This window comes from Anolis carolinensis, unplaced genomic scaffold (genome assembly GCF_035594765.1).
Source record: "Anolis carolinensis isolate JA03-04 unplaced genomic scaffold, rAnoCar3.1.pri scaffold_7, whole genome shotgun sequence".
NCBI classification, from domain to species: domain Eukaryota; kingdom Metazoa; phylum Chordata; class Lepidosauria; order Squamata; family Dactyloidae; genus Anolis; species Anolis carolinensis.
In genome coordinates, this window is record NW_026943818.1 from 6,951,512 (window position 1) to 6,974,092 (window position 22,581).

Below are 22,581 nucleotides of genomic sequence, written 5' to 3' on the forward strand. Positions count from 1 at the left end.
TTCCTGGATTACCTTGCAGTTTCTGTGTTCATGTTCTTGGGACTTTGTCATGCTCTATTGGGATCTTGTTTATTCCTCGGGATTTCTGGATTTATTCTCTATGGCTTTATTTTGTAACCATTTTGTGGAACTTTACTTTTGCTTTTAACGAACCTATTATCTTCTATTTTCTAATAAATTAAAAAGACTTCAACCTGTGTGCAGTTTGGTGTATATAGCAAGGTGAAGCTAACCTGAGATGCGACAATCAAGCTGAAAACATGAGCCCGATTAGCCCAAGATACAGTGAAGAACAAAACCGTCCCAGGGATGTAACTATAGGGAATGAGTCCATTGTCCTACCCAATTATACTTGAACAACCCACACTTTCACACAACAGTGGTCCATCCATCAACATGTCCTCAATGGATATAAGAGTATAGGACCATTCCCAAAGTTTGGGAAAGAATCTTGAGGTGTACCTCATTTTTTTCCAGGCTGCATTCAGACATAACTTTGTCCCCTTGCTCCTGGAAGGTGATGATGATCAAGGCAACAAATATGTTCACAAAGAAGAAGGGGAAAACGACAAAGTACACCACGTAGAAGATGGACATTTCCATTCGGTAACCCGGACTTGGGCCTTGGTTCTCATAGGTGGCATCAACAGAATGCTTCAGGACGCTAAGAATGAGAAATGGAGAAAAGTTAAACATTCAGGGAAGAAACCTAAAGGCCAGATCTGGGAATTTAGTAGTCACTTGTTGGATAGAACTTTGTAGGACGTCTTCATGAGGAGCTACGCTACACCTAACCATTCACAGAAACCAATGAGAGAATAGCATCTTTACATTTTACAATTCCTATCCCTTTGTCTCAAGGTGATGGTCTAAAAAAGGAAAAGATTACAAAAAGTCAAGATATCCCAAAGCAGCACTGGTATATAAGGTCAGGAGAGAGTGGACAATCATGTTTCAACTTGTGTCCAGGGAATCTATCTAGAGAATTAATGCTAACAAAACAAACCTAGTGTTCAGTGACCATGAGGACTAAATGTAAAAGTCTAGATCACAAGAGAAAACCTTCAAGTCCCCTGTTGACTTATGGTGACCCAAAGGATTTCATTCGGTTTTTCTTAAGGCAAAAAATGATCAGAAGTTATTTTGACAGGTTCTTTCTCTGTATCACACAGTACTGAGTGTTAGGCTTTGGGCTGAAGTGGAGACAGTGTACTGGAGTGGTTTGAATGTTGAGCTAGGACCCTAGAAAACCATTAAACTATTGAGAATGACTTTGGACAAGTCAACCTCAGAGGAAGGCAATGGCAAATTCCCTCTCAATAAATCTGAAATGAAATCCAGGTGCCTTAGACATGATTTCATGGGAACCCGGATGGGCTTAAATTAAGTGCCTTGGCTTCAAGCATTTCAGAGGAGACAATGTTGCCAGATGGGAAACAGTCTGTTGTTCATGTTTATTTATTTATTTATTAAACTTATATACCGCTACTCCCAGTTTGGCTCGGAGCGGTTTACAAATATAGATTAAAACAATACACTTGGCTTTAAAATAACAATAAAAACAATAAAAACAACAATAAAAGCAACAATAAAAACAGACATAGCCCCGAGTTTTCCAAGATCCTGGTTCCTGAACTGTCCAGATTTTTGTTTCATGCTCCTGTCTTTGCCTTCCTTTGATAGCCTCTCCTACCCTCTCAATTTCTCCTCTGAAAACAATGACCAAACACAATTCATTGCAAGTTCCCCTCTTTCTTTATAAGGAAAATCCCAAAAGCAACCCCAAACTTACGTCGGCCAGCCCTCTCCCGTGGAGACAGTGAACAGGGTCAACAAAGCCCAGAGGACATTGTCGTAGTGGAATTCATATTTCTTCCATTGCCTTGGTTGAGCTTCCACTTCATCTTTATCATACGCTAGATATTGGCCCCTATAAGAAGGGAGACAAAAGATACCCAGGTTGGTTGCCAGTCTGAGTCTCGTGCAAAGCTCTTTCCATGAGGAAAACTGCAGTGCTCACACTTTCTGTGCCGAAGGCACTGCAGCCATTGGAAAGCTATGCCATTTTCTAGAAGAGCTGTGAAATATTGATAGAAAAGCGGTTTAAGTCTCCGCACCTGCAGTCCTTCTCCAGATCTTTGGACTCATCCGTGCAGTAGAAGAACCGGCCCTTGAAGAGCTGCACAGCAATGACCGCAAAGATGAACATGAAGAGCATGTAAACAATGAGGATGTTGAGGACGTTCTTCAGAGAGTTCACCACACAGTCAAAGACAGCCTGTGCCAGAGAAAGAAAGACGGAGAGTGATCACAAAAATACTTTATCCGAACATCTTCCTTTACTCATAAAAATCTTGGGGACTGGCATCAGCACATAGCTTCTTAGGCTTGATGAGTGGACACTGAATTTAACTTGTTTTGAACCCAGACAGGGCTACTATTGGAAGCCCTATCTGGTAGTCTAACATTGGCCGATATCCTGTTGGTGAAATATGTTGGTGTTGGACCACCATAACGCAACCACCTTCTTTTGCAGAGGTCTGAATTCACTATCAACCATGCAACCACAGTCTCACCCTAACCCAACTTTTCTCAGAAGCAACCCACCTAACATAGTCATTTTCTAATTGATGACGATTGAGAGAGAGTAACAGATAGGAATCCAGCTATTTCTCTAAAGCAGTGGTTCCCAAATTTATTTGGCCTACCATGCCCTTTCCAGAAAAAATATTACTCAGCGCCCCCTTGAAAGGGGGGCTTGGCTTAGAGGGGTGGGCGTGGCTCCTGCTCAAGAGGGCGGGGCTGAGCCTCTCCCCTAGTCCAAGATGCAGGGTTGGGAGGAGGAGGTGAGCGGAGCCACAAATGGGCAGCCAGGGCCGGGATGGGTGGAGTCAAGGCTCTGAGGTAGGGCTGAGCTTCTATCCCTGTCCTGTGGCGCCTGCCACGACAAAGGGGTGGGGCTAGAGGAGTGGGAGGGGCCTCTTCCCAAGTGCCTCATGGGGCTGAACCTCTATATCCTGCCCCCGTGTTCTAACAAGTGCCTCAGGGGAGGTATATAGAGGCTCAGCCCTGTCTCGCGGTCTTGGGAAGAGGCCCCGCCCCCTTCCCTAGCTCCGCCCTCTGTGTCCCAACAAGCACCTCAGGAGAGGTATAGATTCTCAGACCTGTCTCAGGCTCTTGGGAAGAGGCCCCGCCCCCACCCCTAGCCCCACCCTTTAGTTCTAAAAGGCCTCTCAGGAGAGGTATAGAGGCTCAGCCCTGTCTCAGGCTTTTGGGAAGAGGCCCCGCCCCCACCCCTAGCCCCACCCTTTAGTTCTAAAAGGCCTCTCAGGAGAGGTATAGATTCTCAGACCTGTCTCAGGCTCTTGGGAAGAGGCCCCGCCCCCACCCCTAGCCCCACCCTTTAGTTCTAAAAGGCCTCTCAGGAGAGGTATAGAGGCTCAGCCCTGTCTCAGGCTTTTGGGAAGAGGCCCCGCCCCCACCCCTAGCCCCACCCTTTAGTTCTAAAAGGCCTCTCAGGAGAGGTATAGAGGCTCAGCCCTGTCTCAGGATCTTGGGAAGAGGCCCCGCCCCCACCCCTAGCCCCACCCTTTAGTCCTAAAAGGCCTCTCAGGAGAGATATAGAGGCTCAGCCCTGTCTCAGGCTCTTGGGAAGAGGCCCCGCCCCCACCCCTAGCCCCACCCTTTAGTTCTAAAAGGCCTCTCAGGAGAGGTATAGAGGCTCAGCCCTGTCTCAGGCTTTTGGGAAGAGGCCCCGCCCCCACCCCTAGCCCCACCCTTTAGTTCTAAAAGGCCTCTCAGGAGAGGTATAGATTCTCAGACCTGTCTCAGGCTCTTGGGAAGAGGCCCCGCCCCCACCCCTAGCCCCACCCTTTAGTTCTAAAAGGCCTCTCAGGAGAGGTATAGAGGCTCAGCCCTGTCTCAGGCTTTTGGGAAGAGGCCCCGCCCCCACCCCTAGCCCCACCCTTTAGTTCTAAAAGGCCTCTCAGGAGAGGTATAGAGGCTCAGCCCTGTCTCAGGATCTTGGGAAGAGGCCCCGCCCCCACCCCTAGCCCCACCCTTTAGTCCTAAAAGGCCTCTCAGGAGAGATATAGAGGCTCAGCCCTGTCTCAGGCTCTTGGGAAGAGGCCCCGCCCCCACCCCTAGCCCCACCCTTTAGTTCTAAAAGGCCTCTCAGGAGAGGTATAGATTCTCAGACCTGTCTCAGGCTCTTGGGAAGAGGCCCCGCCCCCACCCCTAGCCCCACCCTTTAGTCCTAAAAGGCCTCTCAGGAGAGATATAGAGGCTCAGCCCTGTCTCAGGCTCTTGGGAAGAGGCCCCGCCCCCACCCCTAGCCCCACCCTTTAGTTCTAAAAGGCCTCTCAGGAGAGGTATAGATTCTCAGACCTGTCTCAGGCTCTTGGGAAGAGGCCCCGCCCCCACCCCTAGCCCCACCCTTTAGTCCTAAAAGGCCTCTCAGGAGAGATATAGAGGCTCAGCCCTGTCTCAGGCTCTTGGGAAGAGGCCCCGCCCCCACCCCTAGCCCCACCCTTTAGTCCTAAAAGGCCTCTCAGGAGAGATATAGAGGCTCAGCCCTGTCTCAGGCTCTTGGGAAGAGGCCCCGCCCCCACCCCTAGCCCCACCCTTTAGTCCTAAAAGGCCTCTCAGGAGAGATATAGAGGCTCAGCCCTGTCTCAGGCTCTTGGGAAGAGGCCCCGCCCCCACCCCTAGCCCCACCCTTTAGTCCTAAAAGGCCTCTCAGGAGAGATATAGAGGCTCAGCCCTGTCTCGGGCTCTTGGGAAGAGGCCTTGCCCCTTTCCCTAGCTCCACCCTCTGTGTCCCAACAAGCGCCTCAGGAGAGGTATAGATCCTCAGCCCTGTCTTGGGCTCTTGGTAGCGCCCACTTTGGGAATCACTCCTCTAAAGTAATACAGGTAGAGCCTCCCTTATCCGGAATTCCATAATCCAAAATAGTCCACATGGGTGTTTGAGATGTTTGATGAATCCTCAAACCTTTGCTTTGATGACTCATCAAACACAACATTCCTTTAAGACTGTATAAAATCATAAAATTACTTTAAGATTGTATTATATTTTATGCATGTGCATAAGGTGTATATGAAACAAGCGAGTCTGTTGCTTAGATTTCGGTCCCGACTCCAAGGTATCTCATGATGTAGGATTATTTCATGAGGTTCAATTGAGATCCTCAAATGCTTTCCAGAATAGAGCAAAAGCTGAAGCTCATGGGTTACTGAGGCGTACTTATATGAGTATAATATTATATCTTGGCAACACACTCGCTCAGTCAAACCAGCCAAAAAGGAATGTTATCCAGGCAGCATTTAAACTGAACGGCTTTAACACAGACTTCTCCCTGGGCCTTTCTGGCAAGAAGGATAAGGAGATTATTTTATTTTTTGTGATGCAACTGTTATCTGTGTAGTCCTATCGATGTACATAATGTTTTACAAAAGCAAGGATGTTATTAATTCCTCAAATTGCCTCAAGTCACGGCCTAGATTTCAAATGGATGGGAAGGCAGTGCACCCAATCCTTTGGGAAGTTTCTTTTTGGGCTACCAATCCCAGTGCCTGCTACAAAATAGTCCAGGACAACAAGTATGGTGTTTGGTTCTTTAAATTCAGTAGGAAAACATTGGCCCCACTTAGGGAAGAAGTCAAAGGATTTAAAGATTATTATAAATGACAACTGGGAAAATTATAATTTTGAAAGATGTTGGCGAGAGCAAAAGAGTCTCTGAAATGGTTGAAATGGACAAACTAACTTTGGCTTTATAACTACTGTAATAACAAGAAAAAAATTCAAGAAGAGTGAGATTTCAGGATAAAAATACGATTATTGCCCTTTCTAATACTTATTAACCTCACATAAATAGTTTCATCTATGCTGACGATCATGCCATCACCACTCAAGCAGTCGGATAGAAGCTTTAGGTGCTCTTACTGCCTATTACAAGTAAAACAAGATGATTTCTAATCCGTCCAAAACACAGACATATGCTTTAGGTGCTCTTACTGCCTATTACAGGGAAAACAAGATGATTCCTAATCCGTCCAAAACACAGACATATGCTTTAGGTGCTCTTACTGCCTATTACAGGGAAAACAAGATGATTCCTAATCCGTCCAAAACACAGACTGCTTTTGATCTGAAGATCAGACAAACTCCCTCCTGGGCACACAGAAGACCGGGCAACTTGAAAGGCACTGAACGGACAGAGGATATGTGGAATTTGTAATTTTTTAATACTTTAAGTAATGTGTATAAGGATAATAGAGATGAAGACTTCGATGTAACAATTATAATTTTGTACAATGTCTTTTCTTCCATCCCCTCAACCCCTTCCCTCTCCCACCAATGACAGATGTCAGGGATTCCTCTTCTTCAGAAGAGGAAGGGGAGCAGGAAAGTGTTCATGAATCTGAGGGGGAGTTGGAATCTTGAGGAGATTTTGCAAGTACCTACATTTCAGGAGAGGTGAAAGGAAACAGAGCAGAGATGTCGTTCAGCTAGAATAGCTGCCAGAAATGCAGCTGAGTAATTGGAACTGCCCTAGCAGCTCTGAGGGAACTTAGGACTATAAATCAGAAGGAGGTGCAGTCAGCTTTTGCTGGTAACAAACTGACTCGAATGCCCAAGCCTTCGGTCCCCTTGTGCCTGCTTTGAGTCTGCATTTGGGAAACTACTCCTAAGGATTTATTACTGTTTCTTTGTTGGAAGTAAGACTGCTACTTGATTTGGGAATTTATCAGAAACTAAGGACTGTGTTTGCCTAAGACTTCCTTGCTCTCTTTTGCATTATACCCCGAGCGTTCTGTTCTTTATGTTTTGCTGAAGTAAAGCAGTTTTCATTTACTTACATTGTTTTAAGGCTGTTCTTGAAAGACAAAACAGGACACATACTAGACATTGGTAAAGAGTTAACCTACTAACAAAAACATTACCCCTACACTTGCTTTTTTCCCTTTTCCTCCGTTCTATTTTCCCCTTTTGTGTGAAAAAACATTTGGAAATGTTCAATAAAATTAATTTAAAAAATATGATTACAAGTGGTATTATGTGATGGGAACCAACCATCCTACCTTCAACTTGGGCAGGCGCTTGATGGTCTTCAGAGGCCGAAGGACCCTCAAGACTCTGAGGGACTTGATGGTGTTGATATCTTTCCCTTTGTTACCTCTGCAAGAGAGAACACAGAGAGCAACCAAGGGAGGCCTTTGGTTCTGGAAGGACGCTCTCCAAAGCCCAGGTGGACCAATCCCAATCTCCACCAGAAGAGATGAAATCCCCTGGCCCATCTCTGGCACGTCATACTTGTCTCAGTCCCTTTAGATCAGCCTTCTCCAAAGAAGTTGGACTGCAGTTCCCATCAATCCCAGGCAACACAGCCATTTGGGGATATTGAGTCCAAGAGAACTGGAGGACACTAACTCTGGGAAGGCTGTCAGATGCAGCATAACAGCACAGCAAAATACATACTACTCTTTTTTTTCTGCAGGAGTCATGCAGAAAAGAAGCAGAGCTGACCTGGCAGAGGTAGGTAACAATCAATAGGGAATCCACACCACTATTGTATCTAATGCCGGACCATCTAACATTCCTGGAATGTTAAGATTGTATTGTCAACACACACATGGATATAACAAAAAGTTATTTGTAAAAAGCATGCAAATAGAACTTCGCCCCATTTCCCCCACTGTCAAACATTCTGGCTAATGTTTGATGATAGGCAAGCAGTATTTGTTTTGTATAAAAGAGATGAAGGCAATTCAGTGTTGGTTCATTAAAGGATTTCCAGAATTTTAATATTGTAAATAATACATACCACTTATTTTTAGTATTATTTTATTTTTTGCTTCTTTCCAATTACGGCAGGTGATGTTCTCAAGATGACCAAGCACATGCCAGTCCTTGAAACATACCACAGCCTATATTTGCAATCCATGCTTATTATTAACTAGCTGAGCCCGGCCACGCATTGCTGTGGCTTATGGGAATTCTTTGCTGGTCAGGTGGAATAGCAGTGAATAGCCTTGCAGCCTCAAAACCTGGCCTTTTTCTTCTTATGGGAATCCTTGTTTGGTGAGCTGGAGTACAAAGAAATAAGCTAGCTGCTTGGAAGGCTGGGTACTTGCATTCTAGGGGAATGGTTTTCTGGTCTGTTAGAGTTGAAATGAATAGCCTTGCTGTTTCAAAGCCTGGCTGCTTGCTACTTAGGGGAATCTTTAGCTGGCCAGCTTCAATAGTACACAGTAGTATCGCTGCTTCAAAGCCTAGCTGCCTTCTACCAAGGTTAATCCTTTGTTGGTCTGGTTGAATTGCACTGAATAGCCTTCCAGCTTCAATGCCTGGCTGTGTTATACCTAGGCCAATCCGTTTTTCTTGGGGGGGGGGGGGTTGAGTGAAGGACATACCTTGGATGTGTTGGTGTATTGTGGCCAAATTTGGTGTGATTTGGTTCAGTAGTTTTGTTGTTTACTCAGTCCTACAAACGTACATTACAATCTATCTATCTATAAATGGAATGGAATTTGGGCCTAGAAGTAAGCAATAAAACTAAATGCCCCAGAATTACAAAACTTGACAACAGAACCCAACAGCCTTGCCGCTAGGTTCCTACCATGAAACCCAACATCTAGAACCAAACCGGGACCCACAAAACCCCCAAAACAGGCAAAAATGATCTGCGCATGCGCCGGACAGGAACCGGCGCGCGCTCAGCACGCCCCCCACCCTCAACGGTTGCTCACGTGCCCACAAAGCAGTGGCCACAATGGGGGCATGGCCTTGCCTGGGCGCCCTGCATCGACAAAGGCATGGAGGCGGTTCCCAAGACGATGCCGAGGAGATAGAGTTAAGAGAGGGAGCAGACCTTAGCATCCCAAGGAAGACAGATTTCATCAGGTAGGGGCTGGCTTGGGCCTTCCCTCCATCCAGCTGTGTTTTGGACTCCAACTCCCACCATTCCTCACAGCCTCAGGCCCCTTCCTTTTCTCCCTCAGCTCTCTCCTGTGTTGTTATATACATGTAAATAATGTATAATAATAATAATAATAATAATAATAATAATAATAATAATAATAATAATAATAATAATGATAACAATACCTCTAAGACCCCAGGCCCTTGGGAAGAGCCTAATATTCAGAGATGGACCCCAGACACCTGGACTTCATGTGCATGTCTGCTGATATGTACAGGTAAATAATAATAATGTTGCCTTGGAACAGCTGCTGGGAGCCTTCTAGCTCCTCAAAGATGACCAAGGAAGGTGCAGGAAAAAGACATTTTCCGTTAAACCTTCCTTCTGAGCCTCCCTCCCTCCCCTTCCTGCGGACTCACTATCAAAGGTTTCTCAAATGGCACCTCTCAAGTTTACCCTTCCTCGCTGCGCCCCCTGCAGCGGCTCCTCCATGCTCCTACAGACAGACTTTAAGGCTGCAAGGCTATTAACTGCTATTCAACTAAAGCCACAGCAACGCGTGGCCGGACACAGTTTTTATATATCGATGAAGCCCCATTCAGAAAACATAAACAAGAGGGGAGGACGGACCTTTCGTAAGTAGGAAAAAGTTAGCTGTGTCTCGGTTCGTAAGACCATTGAAAATATGTCTTTTCCCATGGTCTTAGACAACACTGTGAAAGTGTCATTCGATCCCCAAATGGGTTGCGAGAAAATCAATGTCGTCCATGAAAAGTAAAGGTCGTTCTGGAATAAGCATTGATCAGATAATTCTGGGTCGCCCCTGAGTTTTTATCGCAACAGCCAAGGCCGGTGCGTGCTCCTTCGCAGTCAGAAAGCACACACATTACCTAATCGGTACAATCTGCTCGCAAGCGGCGGGGACCTTATGCTGTGGCCTCTTATGCACAGAGAAGGGCTGCCATTGACCCGAGGATAAAATAGAACACTGACTCATCCCGAGCCAACGCGGAGAGACACAATCCTATCTCTAGAAAAGAGAGACGAGGACAGAGCGGGGAAATGATCTGTGTGGGCAGCCAGAACAAAATCTACCCCTCGCTTTAATGTACGAGAACATGCACTCCTTTTTGGCAGGCTCTGAAAATATTGTGAACAGAGAGACTCTCTTCTGGAGAGCCCCGAGGTTAATGGACAGCAGGACGCGCATTCTTATTTCATCCTAGCTTATCTCTTTGAAAGTTTTTCCCCTAGGTGAAATTGTAAGAGTTTTGGAGTTTTTCAATATAGTTTTTTCACACGTGGGGATGGTTTGAATGTCTTTTTTTTCCTTTCTAATTCTCCGCTACCTCTCAGCCAGGTGAATTCATGCACAACATTTTGAATTCTCATGTTCCTGGTTGTGGTCCAGGCATTAGCTTCTGTTCCATTTCTGGGACCAATTTCAAGCGTCTATTTTGATGCCAAGCCCCCTGAAGCTTGGCAGCAAAACTTCCTGAAGAATCACAAGTCTCCACATTGGTCTGCTGTGGCTTTGAGATTCCTCATCAGAGGTTCTTCTTTGGTTGCTTCTGAAATCTGAGAAAATCAACTTTGAAGGGGACCTTTCAGGGGTGGAAATCTAGCTTTTGAATACTTCTTACTGTCACCCAGTCTAATATCATGGTGATACTAACGGAATAACATTTTTTCCTGTCCCAATGTCAACCTCCAGTCCAAAATTGCTCCAGAACCTCCAGTCCGAAATTGCTCCACAGCGCCGGACTGTGGCACAGCTGGTGAGGATCCAGCTGCCATAAATCACTACTGACCAAGAGGTCATGAGTTCGAAGTCAACCTGGGTCAGATTGAGCTCCCAAACATTAATAACCTAGCTTGTTGTTGACTTAAGCAACTCGAATGACAGTTGCATCTGTCAAGTAGAAAATGTAGGTATCGCTTTAGGCGGGGAGGCTAATTTAACTAATCTACGACACCATAAAAACTTTCAGCAGCATGTGGAAGAATGAGGAAGTACTCCATCAAGGACTCGTTGTCACACGTGGATGATGAAGCGGCACCTCCCCCCTGTGGCCAGAATCGAGAATACCCTCATGAAGCCGGAAGCTGGAAAATGTTAAATTGCCTCTGTGTCTGTCGCTATATGTCATATGTCTAATGGCATTGAATGTTTGCCAAGTATATGTGCATTGTGATCTGTTCTGGGTCCCCTTTGGGGTGAGAAGGGCAGAATATAAATACTGCAAATAAATAAATAAGCTTTCTCTGGTGGTGCAACCAATAATAATATTATAATCAGTGCATCCATCAACAAGTTGAATCACGTGCCTTCTTCTACTTGGGTCAGATTTCTATTTGAGATCTCAAGATCCACTGAAGCCTCTCAGGATCCATATCAACTCAATTTTTGGATGCGGAGAGGACTATGAGGAAGACCTCCCCATGACATTGTCCATCACACATTTTGGTGCCTCAAATGTTAACCCGGTTTCTGGGTATATTTAACCTGTTGATTACTAAAACAGCTATCAGTCTCTATCTGCTCACCCATAAAAATCATGAGAACCATGACTAAGAAACTAGAGCAGATCTAGTGTATCTCCAATGCAATATTCTGGATCAGTGCCCCAAATAACCCCAGAAACAGGCCTTAGACCCAAGACACCAAGAATTTATCCCTATTGTTCTGTGTTATTAAGTCACAGATGTTATTTAATCACAGCTTTGAGATGTTCACCACACCTGGAAGAACATCTCGAAGCTTTTGAAGCACTTAATGCAGGGCTTAAGGTTTCCAGATGTTTTGGGTTTCAGTTCTCAGCTAGTAGGAAGACATTATGGAAGTAGTATTTCAGAATATCTGGAGAGCTCACAGGAACACATATGTATCCAATCTCTCCCCATGGAAACAAAACCAGAGATCTGTCCATTAAATGTTCTGAACTCAAGATGCTTTCAAAACTTTCCATAGTAGTCAAAGGTGACCTGCATGGCTACAGTGCAGAGATGTCTGGAGTATATTCCAGAATAGTATCATTTATCGTGAACGCAGAAGGTTCCTGAAGTCGTACGCATGGCAGGAATGATGTCCATTAGGTATGTCCAAAAATCGTTTTGAATCTTATATCGGATTGATATCGGATTGTTCTCGCTTTTTGAGACGCATTCCGATACGTTGTCTCACGGCGCAAACGGCAATGTATTTTCCTGATGACGTGGAGGGGATTCTTGGGTCTGTGAGGGCGACCACTTGCGCTCTGGATCCTTGTCCTTCTTGGCTGGTTAAACTGGCCAAAGATGGGTTGTTGGATTGGTTTGTGGCTATTATAAATGCCTCCTTGGGCCAGGGGACAGTTCCATCCTGCTTTAAGCAGGCGGTGGTAAAACCGCTATTAAAAAAGACCTCCCTGGACCCATCTGTATGTAACAACTACAGACCAATCTCCAACCTCCCGTTTCTGGGCAAGGTTCTGGAGCAGGTGGTTGCCACGCAGCTCCAGGAATTCCTCGATGACACTGATTTTCTGGACTGCTCGCAGTCTGGCTTCAGGCCTGGGCACAGTACTGAGACGGTTTTGGTGGCCTTGGTGGATGACCTCCGCAGGGAGCTGGACAGGGGGAGTGTGACCCTGCTGGTTCTCTTGGACATCTCAGCGGCTTTCGATACCATCGACCATGGTATCCTTCTGGGGAGGCTCTCCGGGATGGGGCTTGGTGGCACGGTTTTGCTGTGGCTCCAGTCCTTCCTGGAGGGTCGTTCCCAGATGGTGAAGCTGGGGGATACTTGCTCGGACCCCTGGCCATTGACCTGTGGGGTCCCGCAAGGGTCTATCCTATCCCCCATGCTATTCAACATCTACATGAAACCGCTGGGAGAGGTCATCCGGAGTTTTGGAGGGCGTTGCCATCTCTATGCAGATGACACGCAAATCCACTACTCGTTTCCATCTAACTCCAAGGAAGCCCCTCGGATGCTGAACCAGTGCCTGGCCGCTGTGGCGGACTGGATGAGGAGGAACAAGCTGAGGATCACTCCCGACAAGACAGAGGCCCTCCTGGTCAGTCGCTCATCTGATCGGGGTATTGGGTGGCAGCCTGTGCTGGACGGGGTTGCACTCCCCCTGAAATCACAGGTCCGCAGTTTGGGGGTCCTCTTGGATTCAGCACTGACGCTTGAGGCGCAGGTGTCGGCGGTGGCCGGGAGGGCCTTCGCACAACTCAAACTTGTGTGCCAACTGCGACCATACCTTGTGTCTTTTCACAACTTACAAGGGCATTGAAAATTTGATCAGGATAGGTCAAGAAACGAGGGTGGGAGAGCCCTGTAAAAGCCCCCCCCCCCACCCCGGGTTCCTTTTTTTTGGCAATTGTGCATGCGCGTCTGCCATTTTAGAAACATTTAGAATCATTACGAATTTTTGGAAATATCCGAAATTTTTGGGTAAAAAAATTGGAAATACTTTCTATATCGAAGCGCCAGCGCCCCCTACTTTAGAAACGAGAATTGAAACATTTTTTTCATCGATCGGACATGCCTAATGTCCATGCAACCCAAGAGCACAACCAGCATTTACTTCATGATTTAGACCATTGAGGAAACCCAATCAGGTAAGTCCATCTCCCACTACTGGTCCTCTTGAAGAGCCACGAGAAGCTTTCAAGGAAGCTCTTGGAACACAATCTAAATGGTTGCGCTACAGAGCAAGAAGTCATTCCCTGAAATGGCCTTTGCTGTGGCCATGCCAAGCGCATGGCCTTGTGTTGTGATATTGTTAGTCTAGCTAAAGCACCTGTGGGCAAAACATAACCAGTTAGGCAAGGCAAGGCAACGATATGTAATGATGGCACGGGTGAAAACAGGCAGTGAGTGGAACACGGATGGTGGGGACAGTGGCCATGTGCACGTGGCAGGCAATAACAAGGCCGCAAGGGACAACAAGAATGTATTACCCCATGAAACTCCTACAGAGAAGATCCCGGCGTGAGGAAGACAAAGAGAGAGTAGAGTGTCAGTGGGAAGAAAGAAAGAGAGAAAGACGTGCACATCCACATAACAATCCCAAAGCAAACAGACAAGGAAGTATGGCAAATGGAAGCCACTGTCTAACTTCCCCGTCCCGAGTGAGAAAACAGTGCGTGGATACCAAAAACAAACATTCGGATCCGTGTCACCAAGAAAAGCCATTGCTCCCTCCGCATCCTTGGGAAAACCGATCAGCAGCAAAGTTAGAGGTTGGTTTCGGAGTGCGGAGACGTGAAACTGAACTCTGTTTGCATGATTGTGATACTCGTGAGGCCCGCGCTTCTTTGGCTACCTGATGAAATGGACTGCTGTGTTTTCCCCCTCCGTCGGGCCATGGATTCACATCTTAATTTTGCCCATTACACATGTTTTTCTCCCTGAAAAGTTGACTTGGACTGGCAGTCAACATCTCATGTACATCCCACTAATCCATGAACCATCATTTTGACGACAGTGAAAATGCTGGACTAAAAAGACCATTGCTCTGTAACAGCAGGGATCTTTTAAGGAGTGGAAATATTGGCCTTCTAGACATGGTTGGCGGAAGTAGTAGGGACCTGAGTAGGGTCAATTGACCCTACTGAGTAGGATCATTATTGATCATAGTGAAGGATCATGCGAAATGAGGACCAACGATGTCTGGAGGACCACCATTGCTTGCTCTCACCTTTCAAAGGGGCTCTACAGCTCAATAGCAGAGACTCCGAATTCAAGTCCTGGAAGGGCTTGAAAAGTATCCTCCTTGTCAAAATAGAGTCACTCCCAGCTAGCATATCTCCCAGATGAAGAATTCATGTAGTTAATGAAAGGAAATATACCAAGCTCAACTGAAAGAAAGACATAAGGCAGGGCCAAAGAAGTAGCAATTGGGCTTAGACATTTCTGCCCAATACAAAGTCTGCCTCCAAATAATTTTTGATTTCCCTGTCAATTTTTAGCCTTGAATTAAGTTCAAAGTATTGTTTGAACTTAACAACACTTGTTAAGTTCAATACTTTGTAAATATTCCCTGGAAAGAGTGTGTGTTTGTGGCATGGCGGCAGACCTGGTAAGCTCGCATGCGCCTGCCAGTGCCTGCAGCTGAGCGCCTCTTACTTTAGAGTAAGAGGTGCTCAGCTGCAAGTGTGTTCTGGGCCTATCTGTGACTCAAGAAGTATCTACAAATACTCGGTTGGAAGTTTTCCGCAGCTTGAATAATTAAAAGGAAACAACAATGACAACCATAAAATGCACACCGTCGTCAGCGACTCTGCCGCAAAGTTGGCGTTCTAACTCTCAAAAGCCTCCCAAATATATTTTGCACTCGTGAACCTGTTCAGTGCTTTTCTGAAATGTCAAAGCTTCTGACTCACACATTCCTTTATGGGGAAAAGAAATGTTTGCTACATTTTGTCAGGCTCCTTAGTATCCCACGAGGGACCGACAAGTTCCCAGGGAATAGTCTGCAGTCTGCTCGTTCTTGCAAAGCAACAAGAGTGACAGCAATTAGAATAGAGAGAGACAACAGGCAGCGTTGAACTCCAACTCTCAAGAAGTAATTTTAGCCATTTTTCTTCTTGTTCTGAGAAAGTCTTTAAAAACAATGTACGTTTGCTTTTTTGTAATTTTGGACTTATTCTGTGCAAAATTTTCTACCTGCCGCCTTTGTGCAAAAAACAGCATTTGTTTCCTGCACAGAAACATATTTTTGGTAAGCAAAGCATCACTGTTTTATCTTTATTCATTCTCAACGACATAGTTGTTCATCTGCCCAGGATTCCTTTCCAGGAATATTTTAAAAATATTCTTCCCAACTATAGCCTAGATTTGCTCACATCTCTTCATTCTCAACACCATTGTTCAGGGAAGTGAAACACGTGGGATATTCAGTCATTAGAATTCAAGCTTGGATTGCTTCCGATTCAGTGATGCCCCACTTTCCACTTTTGAGAAGTCCCAACCCATAAATAAAAGAAGAACGACTTACGAAAAGGCGAAGGCAACAAGAGCTCCACTGACCACAATAAAATCCAGAATGTTCCAGAGGTCACGGAAGTAGGAACCAGGGTGGAGAAGGAGACCCAAGTCAATCATCTTTGGAGAAAAGAATGGCAGAGGAGAAGACATTGGAAGAAGTGAGAATTTGGATTCTCGGTAGACTTGTGCTTTTGGGGAAAACCTTGCCCCATTTCGTGTCCCAGCTTTCATTGGGAGGATCCGATCTAGTTTTTTGGAGTCTCCCGAAATTGGGAGGGTAGATATTTGTTTTTGGTTTGGGACCCCAAAAATCAGCCATCCGCTGGCTCCCCTTCCCTGCAAGGCTTTAAGGAGGCTTCCGTTCTTCTTACCTGGCACTTGCTGTTTCTATTCTAGGGTAAGAAGTGCTTGGCTTCTAGCACTGGCAGGTATATGCACTTTCCAGGCCTGCTGCCATACCACACATGCACTCTGTTAGTGTGTTCTGTTGTTAGAGTGAAATGTTAGATCAAGTTATGCTGTTGGGTGTTTGCAACTGTGTGTTTCCAGCAGAGCATTCCAGCAGCGCATGGGTTAATCACAAGCCAGCTTGATTGATTGCCCACAGGACCAATAGGTCAGGGCTTCCGTTTGAACTGTCTGACCGGAACTTTCATCATGAACTGAGGAATGCAGGAGGTGCCTGTTTATGCTGAAAACAACCTTGACGAGCGGAGAAGAAGCACCATGTGTCCAGAGAGTTATGGCTTTGAGTAATTGTATATAACTTGTAAATAAAGCAATTAGTCCTGCTGGGATCAGCAGTAAAACAATGACTGAGCTGTCGTTTTGTTGGAGCCACTTTTGCTGCTGCATCAAGTGGTCCTTCAGGTGAGCAGACAGAGAGAAATGACTAATCAAAATCAGTCAGGGTGGTGGATTTATCCCCCTCTCCCCAGCTCTGACACACACTCTCCTTGGAAAGAAGTGTGTTTGTGGCATGGCGGCAGACCCGGAAAGCTTATGTGCCTGCCAGTGTTTGCAGCTGAGCACCTCTTTTTCTAGAATAAGAGGCGCTCAGCTGCAGGTGCACTCCGGGCCGGCCTGTGCCCCCACCACAAGAAGGCAAACTTGACTGCTTTCATCTTGGCTGGTTTTTGTGCGGGGAGGGGGCTTCCTGTTTTGTGCTCCCGAAGAAACGGAAGACATGGAAGAAGCGGTAGAAATCATAGGAACAAATTCCGTGTACATGTCTTGTTCTCGGGTTATTTTCAATAAGACTGATTCACTCATTTCTTCAGAGACAAATTAGAAAAAGCAAATTTTTTAAGCATTTGGAGAAGGGAGAAAGTGAAAGGGATTTACGAACAGGACTTGGACTTTTTGGCTTTGAATCCCTGCATCTTCAGCCATTTTTTGTGTTAAATGGTGACTCTCTTTTTTTTAACACCTCTAAGACCAACAGGATCAGAATTTCAGATATGAAAACCGAGACACACAAGGAAGATTCTTACCTTTATCACCATCTCAAAGGTAAAGACACCTGTAAATATATAATCCAGGTACTTGAGGGCCTGAAATCAGAACAGAAAGAAATTTTGAAGTTAAAAGGTGGGAATAGGAATTTGAGATGACCTAGTCCAGTGGTTCCAAACCTTTTTTGACCACCACTTTGTCCAGGGACCACTCTCCAACATTAGTACCAAAAGTGTTACGAATCAGTTTTTGGTCAACTTTAGATTCGGTTAGTTACTTGTGCTGTTGATTGAGAAAATGCCATTGGACAGACCACACCAGCTCTAGTATTTGATACAGAACATATGCCATCCATCCCTTGGTACAATGTCCAAAGACTGATGCACACATATATTAAGGATAGGACTGGAGGCTTTCATAGGTTCTGTCCTGTCCCTGACAGACCCTGTTGGGTAGCAACATTTGAATATTGTGACCCTTTAGGAGTATTTGAACCCTCACCTCATTCCTTGGAGACTCGGCTTGGACGGGGTCTTCTGCCGCCAATGCAATGCTGCTGAGGGCTATGACCATGAGGATGACCATCTCAAAGTAGCGCATGTTCACAATGTAGTGACACAGGCGGCGGATTCTATAACAGAGGAAGCAAAGGAAGAGCCATCTACTCTTGAGGTTGTATAATCAGGAGAAATCTCAGTAGAACAATGTCCAACCCAAACATGGATGAGTGATGTCAACAACCAGCACCTCTGGACCTATGGACCTAATGGTTCATGAGAGTTCATCACTGCTCCATCTCACTTTACAATTGTTTTTGTCTACCTCTTTGAACAGTTGGACACCTCCTAAGGTTCCTTGATGCTCCTGAAAGGGCATTGTGGGACATTAAAATGGACCTAGCTCCTTTAGACAGAAGACTATGGGCACTGGCTCCCATGAAGGTTCATTCAACCCACCAAGGTCCATGGATGGAGGAAGAGGTCCAACCAGGGATAACTCCCTAAAACAGTGGTTCTCAACCTGTGGGTCCACAGATGTTTTGGTCCTCAACTCCCAGAAATCCTAACAGATGGTAAACTGGCTGGGGTTTCTGGGAATTGTAGGCCAAAACACCTGGGGATCCACAGGTTGAGAACCACTGCCCAAAGATAAGGACCTATATCTGAGGGAACATGGATTCAACAAGGAGCTGAAAGACGTTCTTCATACATATATTCCAAAATTGCAGGGAGAATGTTTCAAGTTCAGCTCCATTTAAAAGGACCAAGAAAGTGGGACTGGGCAAATATTTGGGACCAAAACATGTCAGAGCAGTGCTTTCACCTTGAAGTACCTTCTCTCAAGCTAGAGCCCAAAGAACAGCACCCAGGTCCTGAGATCTGGGAAACCAAGTCTAGACACATTAGAAGAAAAGCATCTGAGATGACTTACGGGTTCGTAGGGCTTAAGATGAACATGGAACTATAAGGCAAGATTGGTTTTGGTCCATTTTCTGTCAAGTCATTGTCCACATCCATGTCTTTCTTCTCTTCGATTTTAGTTTCAAATTCAACGTTGTTCACTGCAGTATGGGCACAAATGAGGATGCATCAAAATGTGGGTTTTAAAATCAAGGATATTATAGCCAATCCAACTGACCAACATCTTCTAACAAATGTTATTTAATTAATCACATGCTCATTGTTGATCGCTTATATTATGCCTAGGATTTTATGTCATATCTGGCATTAAGCAAGAGAAATTAATGGACCAAGATTTGTTTAATTCTATAGAAACGTATGCATGTTTGCCCTAGATAAAGAAATCCACACTTTCCTCTTTCTAAGAGTCAAAGTCCCAACCTGTATATCTCTTTTCTTTTTTCAAAATAAATTTTAATTAAGAGAAAAAAGTATTTTGTATACATAAAAGTCGGGGAACAATATAGGTATAGAAAAGTAGGGGGGAAGAGAGAGAGAGAGAGAGAAGAAGAAAAAAGAGAATAAAATTCAGGAGAGGGTATTTGGTGGCTTCTGTTCTTCCTCCTCCTGTAAGACTTTAATTTTGTAATGATCTAAAACTGTAAAAAAAAAAAAGAATTCTTTCCTGCTCAAGTTTTTAGTATTTCATGATATTTTTCTAAAAGGAAATTAAATATACGTATGCCACCGATCAAAAAGAAAATTACTTGAAAATGATGCATCGCTGGTACATGACTCCAGCAAAACTTGGAAGAATGGAGAAGAACATGGACAACAAATGTTGGAAGTGTAAAGTAAATGAAGGTACATTCTTCCATCTATGGTGGACATGTAAAGAATCGTCGAACTATTGGAAAACAATTCATGCTGAATGCCAAAAAATGCTCAGAAAAACCTTTCCAATGAAACCTGAATATTATCTTCTCAGTGTGTCCGATTTGGAGTTATTTGCAGACCAAAATATGGACAAACTGTTTTACTTTTCTTACAGCAGTGGCGATGATAGTCTTTGCCAAAAAATGGAAACTGGACATTATCCCTGACATGAAAGACTGGATTATTAAAATAATGGAAATAAAAGATATGGACAAATTAACATTTTTATTAAAAGAGAATAAGAAGAAGACGGACTGGTCACTTTTAGAAAAATGTCATATCTCTTTTCAAATGTCTTTTCTCCAAGCCCTTCCATCCATCCATCCATCCATCCATGACAAGAGATTGGACTGGATGGCTCTTGTAGTCTCATTGACTCTATCATTGTATGGTTCTATTATTGTTGCTGCTCAAAAAGTGCTAATTTCTTTGGTTCCACAGAGAAAATTTCAAAGCAGCCAACAATTCAAAAGCTGTCCATTGTGTGTGAAAAAGACATGTACAAGTAATGAAGAAATCAAGGTCTAGAAAATACCAAAATCAAGGAGTAAAAAACACGTAAATATGCTTCAGTTCCCTCCTAGATGGACAAACAACTTGACATGAACAGGTCAGCTTTCTGCCCCAGAGGAACTCACTTGGTATGACGGCAGCATCTCCAGCTGGGGCCGTGACCGTGACGGGAATGTTCACACCGGTTGACTTCTCCAGAGACGGTTGAGCCATGCGGGTGACGTTCTTCTGGTTGTCGGCATCTTCCGGCTGCTCGGGCACCCTTTGCAAGCAAGTGGTGGGCAAAGTGTGGAGAGGGGCCATGGTCACGGTCCCGCCAGACTCCGTCTCATGGTGACCTTCCCTGGGATACAGAAGAGTGGAGATGAAGAAATAATTCACCGCTGGCAATCCTTTCCATGATTCCTTTAGCACAGGCAGAAAACAGATTTGCCTTTCCCTGGATGACCTCCTATGTATTGACAACCATCTCTTCCAACCTACATACTTAGCTCCCTAAGCCTGATTCCAGAAGAGTGGATGGGACAATTCCCTTAAGGACCATTTCTCTCTTACGAACCAACTAGTGTTTTGAGTTCTGTTGGGGAGGTCCTCTTTGTCCTTTGTCCTCAACTCCTTCCCCACTAAATTTTGCCGCTTGCTTCCCCAATCACTTGTTTCCAATAATGGGGGTGTGGCTGGCAGCGCAGCATTTTGGCAACACTGCACAGCTGTGGGAAGGGGTGACCGGCTGGTTGAGGGCACAAGCGGCAGAATTTAGTGGGGAAGAAGTTGCAAAGCTCATTCATCGCTATGATAAGTGCCTAGATTTGAATGGCGACTACGTGAGAAGTGGTATTTGGGTGTGGCTTTCAATTGTATATGGTAAATGTTTTCTCCTATACTTGGTTCATTTTTAATTCCAAAATGTAACCTACTTTCTGGATAACCCGTGTGTGTGTGTGTGTGTGTGTGTGTGTGTGTATACACTAGCTTTGCCCGGCCACGAGTTGCTGCAGCTTTTCAGAATCATTTGTTGGTCAGGTGGAATAGTAGTGAATAGCCTTGGAACTTCAAAGCCTGGCTGGTTTGCCCTTATGGGAATCCTTGTTTGGTGAGATGGAATACAATGAGTAGTCTCTGTGTGGGAGGTTTGAATGGTGTTATTAGTCCCGGTTGAGGGGTGGGGGTGTGTTGGGCACGCGCCGGTTTGTGTTTGGCGCATGCGCGGTTCGTTTTTCCTGGTTTTGGAGCTTTTTTAGGTCCCGATTCAGTTGGAGATGTTTGGTTTCATGGTAGGAAGCAGCAAGGCCGCTGAGTTGTGTTGTCAAGTTTCATGTTTCTGGGATGTTTAGTTTTGTTGTTTACTTCTAGGCCCAAATTTCATTACCCTTTTATATATATAGCAGGGCCGGTTTAACCTATAAGGCCGCTGAAGCGCCCGCCTCGGGCGCACGCCGCTAGGGGCGCTATCGAGGCATCGACAGCGCCCCCGTAGCGCCGCCGAAGCTGCCGCTGCGCCGCCGCCGTTTGGCTCAACGGCCTTGCAGCCTGGGCTCAACACAGGCACAGATCGCCAGCCGATCTGTGCCTGCATTGAGCAGGCAGGGCAGAAATGGGCTATCTGTCTTGTGCGCATGCACGCAGGGCAGATCGCCCATTTCCACGGAGCCTGCTCAACGCAGGCACAGATCGCCAGCTGATCTGTGCCTGCGTTGAGCAGGTAGGGCGGAAATGGGCGATCTGTCCTGTGCGCATGCACGCAGGGCAGATCGCCCATTTCCACGGAGCCTGCTCAACGCAGGCACAGATCGCCAGCTGATCTGTGCCTGCATTGAGCAGGCAGGGCAGAAATGGGCGATCTGTCTTGTGCGCATGCACGCAGGGCAGATCGCCCATTTCCACGGAGCCTGCTCAACGCAGGCACAGATCGCCAGCTGATCTGTGCCTGCATTGAGCAGGCAGGGCAGAAATGGGCGATCTGTCTTGTGCGCATGCACGCAGGGCAGATCGCCCATTTCCACGGAGCCTGCTCAACGCAGGCACAGATCGCCAGCTGATCTGTGCCTGCGTTGAGCAGGTAGGGCGGAAATGGGCGATCTGTCCATTGCGCATGCGTGCAGGGCAGATCGCCCATTTCCACGGAGCCTGCTCAACGCAGGCACAGATCGCCAGCTGATCTGTGCCTGCGTTGAGCAGGTAGGGCGGAAATGGGCGATCTGTCCTGTGCGCATGCACGCAGGGCAGATCGCCCATTTCCACGGAGCCTGCTTTCTCGGTGATTGGGGTTTTTTTTGGGGGGGGGGCACCAAAATTCTTTTTCGCTTACACTTGGAAATTTCCTTGGGCCGGCTCTGATATATAGATATATAAATAATTTTTATCTGGACAA

The 22,581-nt window shown here is 45.8% G+C and overlaps 1 protein-coding gene across 10 annotated transcripts in view; it reads right to left on the reverse strand.

The window, feature by feature from the left end:
• Positions 1–22,581, reverse strand: part of cacna1b (calcium voltage-gated channel subunit alpha1 B) — a 250,165-nt gene that overhangs the window by 53,676 nt on the left and 173,908 nt on the right. For all 10 annotated transcript variants that reach the window (XM_062960070.1, XM_062960067.1, XM_062960066.1 and 7 more), the window contains 9 exons: positions 20,336–20,553; positions 18,793–18,922; positions 17,863–17,992; positions 17,400–17,459; positions 15,917–16,023; positions 7,087–7,183; positions 2,118–2,278; positions 1,793–1,930; positions 463–664 (listed from right to left, as the gene is read on the reverse strand). In XM_062960070.1, the coding sequence (XP_062816140.1) occupies positions 463–664; positions 1,793–1,930; positions 2,118–2,278; positions 7,087–7,183; positions 15,917–16,023; positions 17,400–17,459; positions 17,863–17,992; positions 18,793–18,922; positions 20,336–20,553 (1,243 nt within the window). The remainder of the gene's footprint in view (positions 1–462; positions 665–1,792; positions 1,931–2,117; positions 2,279–7,086; positions 7,184–15,916; positions 16,024–17,399; positions 17,460–17,862; positions 17,993–18,792; positions 18,923–20,335; positions 20,554–22,581) is intronic.